Raw genomic sequence first — 4,446 nt, forward strand, 5'->3', positions numbered from 1 at the left:
ACTTTTTTTTTGGAGATTGGTCTCTCTGTGTAGCACACTGGCCCCAAATGTGCGTGTGGAACTTCCTACCTCAGCCTCTTGAGTCCCAGGATGACAGGCATCCGTCCCATGCCGTTTCCGGGAGGCCTCCGCACAGCACCCTCTTTCCTCTCCTGCCTGGATTCCTTCTTGCGCGGAGCTCAGATCCCTCTTAGAACCGCAGCGGCCGCAGCAACGGTTGGCCATTCTGCGGGGAGTCCCCTGCCATGACCTGGACTTGGCAGGAGTACAGCTAGGACTGTCCGTACGGTGGACAGCAGCGTGCAGCAGGGGCGGGGCGGGGCGGGGCGGGGCTGTGGGCCAGGGAGGCGGGGTCTTGCGGTCAGGGAGGCGGGGTCTTGCGGTCAGGGAGGCGGGGCCTTGCGGTCAGGGAGGCGGGTCTTGCGGTCAGGGAGGCGGGGCCTTGCGGTCAGGGAGGCGCGCCTTGCGGTCAGGGCCGCCCATCCACCCATCTGTTCAGCCCCTCCAGCGCAACAGAAAGCTAGAGGTGGGGTTCCTTCATCAGATAAGATAGTTTCCATGTGGGTCGTGACCCCAGGGGAGAGGTCTCAAGGAGACAGCTTCAGCAACTGTGAAGAAATCAGCCCGTGTGCTTTTGGTTGCACAGTCTCTTGGTTCAAAGCCAAATTGGTTCATTCTAGCTGGGCAGCTTTGGACTATTACCTAACCTCTCTGTGCTTCTGTTTCTTTTTATTATGTATTTGTAATTTATACTGGGAATTGAACCCAGGGCCTCTGCGCTGAGCGACATCACCAGTCCATTCTAATTTTTTATTTTGAGACAAGGTCTCACTAAATTGCCTACGCTGGGCTTGAACTTTCGATCCTCCTGCCTCAGCCTCCCAGAGTTCTGGGATTCCACGTGTACACCACTCCGATGGCCCAGTTTCTCCTTCCTCCACCTCTTCCTCCTCCTCCTTTTTTTTTTTTTTTTTTTTTTTTTTGGTATCAGGAATCAAACTCAGGACCTTGTGTTTGCCTGACAGGCACTTATGCCACTAAGCTATGTCCCTGTCCCCTTTTGTCTTTCTGAGACAGGGTCTCACTATGCAGCTCAGGCTGGATTTGAATTCACTTTGTACCCAGGCTGGTCTCGATGTTGCAAAGATCCTCCTGCCTCGGCCTCCAGAATACCGGCATTACAGGCATGCGTCAGGACGCCCAGCTTGGCTCTGTTTCTTTTCTTTACGCTAACTATATTCACGTCATGGACTTGAGTTGTGTATTTAAAGAGGAAAAATAGCCAGGTGTGATGGTTCCTGCTGGTAATCCCAACACTAGGTCACTGACCGCCGCAAATTCGAGGCCTGCTCACAAAGTGAGTGCAGCGTGAGTTCAAAAATCATCCTGGACTATACCGCCAGCCCGTCTCGAGAACAAATAAAGAGAAAAATATGTAAAATTCCCAGAGCGGCCGCCCTGCGGGGTGTTCCCCACCCCCACTCCCACCGCCGTCACCTCCACCTCTGCGCCCCGCCCGCAGCAGTAATCTGTCACCCTACTCGCGGTGTAACAACTCACTTTCTGCGTCTCGGCGGGGAGCCCGAAGGCAGGTTTGGCGCAGAGGAGGGGCCGGGCCGCCAGTATGGAAGGACGGACGGACGGACGGACGCCCCATGGTTCTCCGGCGCCGCAGCCTTCGCAGGTTCCTCTGGGGCCAGGACGAGTAACGAAAGCTACTGCGGACCGCGATCGCGCTCCCGCCGTGCCCCGCCTCCCAGGACGCGCGCGCGGCCCCACCCCCACCCCCGCCGCCGATTGGCTCCAGGCTCGTGACGTCACGAGGGCTTTTTAAAGCCTGGTTGCCGGCTCGCTCCGCAGAAGGCTGGGCGCCTGGATGCGCCGGGGTGGCGGTGTGGGCTGCGAGGAGTCCCAGGGAAGCGGCCGCACGGAGGTAGGGGGCCCGGCACAGCAGTGCACCGGGAAGCCGGGTCCGCGAACGTAGGGAGCAACGCAGGGAGAGTCGCGTAGCGAGGAGCCGGGGGTCCTAGTGCCGAGGGCCGGGAGGCAGAAGGCCCCGGGAACGGGACCCTGGGCCCCAGCCCCAGGATCCGCACCCCAACTCGTAGGCTCCAGCGCCTGGGCGAGGAGGCAGGAGGCACTGGAAGCTGGCCGTCCTCAGGTTCTGCCCCTCACCTGAGCCTCCCCGGGGAGGGGGACACCTGCTTTACACCTGCAACTGCCAAAAGACGTAAATGTTTAAGGACGGGCAGCTGACTTCAGAAAGGATCCCGATGTACATTTGGTGTTCATTACTAAACGTCCGCTTTTCCTCCCATGACCTCTCCTCCAGGTAACTGATGACCGGGCCGCAGAGCCCAAAGCCAAGGTCCCTGCCTGCGGCGGCCTGAGCCCAGCTCCGGAGGGGCGGCCTGCACCTCGCCTCCACATGGGGAACCACTTGGCGCCCGCCGCCCCCTTCCTGCCGCACCTCCAGGCCCTGCACGTGGTGGTTGTCGGGTTGGACGCAGCCGGCAAGACCTCCCTCCTCTACCGCCTTAAGTTCCAGGAGTTTGTCCGGAGCGCACCCACCAAGGGCTTCAACACCGAGAAGATCCGGGTGCCCCTGGGCGGCTCCCGCGGCATCACTCTCCAGGTGTGGGACGTCGGGGGTCAGGAGAAGCTGCGGCCACTGTGGCGCTCCTACACCCGCTGCACCGACGGGCTAGTGTTCGTGGTGGATTCCGCAGAGACCGAGCGGCTGGAGGAGGCCAGAATGGAGCTGCATCGCATCAGCCGGGCCTCGGACAACCAGGGCGTGCCAGTGCTGGTGCTGGCCAACAAACAGGACCAGCCTGGTGCACTGAGCGCGGCTGAGGTGGAGAAGCGGCTGGCAGTGCGCGAGCTGGCAGCTGCCACCCTCACCCATGTGCAGGGCTGCAGCGCTGTGGATGGGCTGGGGTTGCAGCCGGGCCTGGAGCGCCTCTATGAGCTGATCCTCAGGAGGAAGAAAGCGCCCCGGGCCGGCAGGAAGCAACGGTGACCCCCTGCTCCCGCCCGCCATGGGGGTCTGCACACTCCACAGCCAGCCCGGGCCTGTGCCAGGAGCACGGGCCCCAGTCCGGTGCTGCCTGGGGGACAGATGGGACAAGGGGGTCTCCCACACCCTCCCTATCATATCTGAGAAGCTGGGGCTGCCAGACAGGAGCCTGAAGTGTGGCCGCCACACTACCTCCACCTGGTTTCTCATTCCTTCTCAAGCTCTGTCATTGGTTGTGTGCTGGGCATGGGAGTTGGAGGAGAATGAACTAGGAGTGAGGAAGACCAGGCCCCCCAACTGGGGGTCTCCTCAGATGCTATTTCGCAGTGTCTGTGACAGGGCCGAGGACTCTCATCCGTATTGGTGGATCCACAGCCCTCTTTATGAGCCGTGTGTGCTTGCTACATGATTATACTTTTTACCATTTGCCTGTACGTTATTAAAGATGACTGTACACCTCACGCTCGCTGCTTGGCGGGGCTGGCGTGCTCCTGGCTCCTTGGCCAGCCCTGGGAGGAGTCTCATCTGGAAGCTGAGTTTGCAGAATGAGCTCCCAACAACTGCACTGTCAGCGAGTCGGGGTGGCACACACTGACCTTGGCACTCAGGGAAGCTGAGGCAGGAGGACCACAAGTTGGAGCCCAGCCTAGCACAACTTGGCAAGACACTGCCTCTGAAATAAAAAATGAAAATAAAAAAGGGCTGTGCATGTAGCTCACTGCAAAGCGCCTGGATTCAATCCACAGGGAAAAAAAGTGGGCTGTGTCCTTCTGGGATAGCTACGAAACTCAGAGGGGTTGTGCAGCCCCTTTGGCTGCTGCCTGCCATCTGCCTTGGGGTCACCCCCTTCCTGACTTTGCTGTCTTCCCCCCACCCAGCTGCCCCTGGGTTTGCCCTGGGTGCCGCTGCTGGCGTCAGTGGCCACTCAGTTCTTGGGGTCCCCGTCCCCACCCCTGCCAGTTGGTCTGGAAGAGTACGGATGGAAAGTGCCTGTCTTGGCCCCGGGCCATGGACAGCCCGCAACTGCTGACTGAGCTCCACGGCAGGCATGCAGGCAGCCGGTGACTAAGCCTGAGTTCTCCAGCTCTGAGGTTCTCAGAAGGGGCTGTCACCCCTCAGGGATAGGAGAGGCAAGCAGGCTGCACGTTGGTGCTAGAAGAGAAAGCTGGGCCCCCATCTGATGGCGGAGAATGACCAGAGCTCCCTCATGGACTCTGGGTAGGCGCTATCCGTGCCCTGCGCAGCCCCCTCCAGCCCCATGCATGCCCTGTGTGAACCCAGCAACCCGGGTGGGTGTGGGTGCTCCAGGCTGAGAAAAAAGGGCAGGGGAGAAAGGGCTGGCACTGCCCTGGCCTGAGGCCTCCAGGAGCTCTTTCCCTTCCCGTAGCTGCACCGCCCTCCGCCTCCCTGGCCCAATGGGCCTGCCC

General features: G+C 60.6%; 1 protein-coding gene across 1 annotated transcript; it reads left to right on the forward strand.

The window, feature by feature from the left end:
• The first annotated feature begins 1,853 nt into the window (after positions 1 to 1,853).
• On the forward strand, positions 1,854 to 3,331 carry Arl4d (ADP ribosylation factor like GTPase 4D). The gene is made up of 2 exons (XM_004633805.2): positions 1,854 to 1,933; positions 2,333 to 3,331. Exons 1-2 carry the CDS (start codon positions 1,877 to 1,879, stop codon positions 3,020 to 3,022), a joined length of 747 nt encoding a protein of 248 aa, XP_004633862.2. The 5' UTR covers positions 1,854 to 1,876; the 3' UTR covers positions 3,023 to 3,331.
• Positions 3,332 to 4,446: the final 1,115 nt, after the last annotated feature.

The sequence above is a fragment of the Octodon degus genome, unplaced genomic scaffold (genome assembly GCF_000260255.1).
Source record: "Octodon degus isolate 3935 unplaced genomic scaffold, OctDeg1.0 scaffold00056, whole genome shotgun sequence".
Taxonomy (NCBI): Eukaryota; Metazoa; Chordata; class Mammalia; order Rodentia; family Octodontidae; genus Octodon; species Octodon degus.

Bases quoted from the DNA above. Each gene is read 5' to 3' on its own strand.
- Arl4d (XM_004633805.2), top strand. From the start codon at position 1,877: ATGCGCCGGGGTGGCGGTGTGGGCTGCGAGGAGTCCCAGGGAAGCGGC. The intron at 1,934-2,332 runs GTAGGGGGCCCG...CCTCTCCTCCAG, and splicing joins AGGGAAGCGGCCGCACGGAG to GTAACTGATGACCGGGCCGC.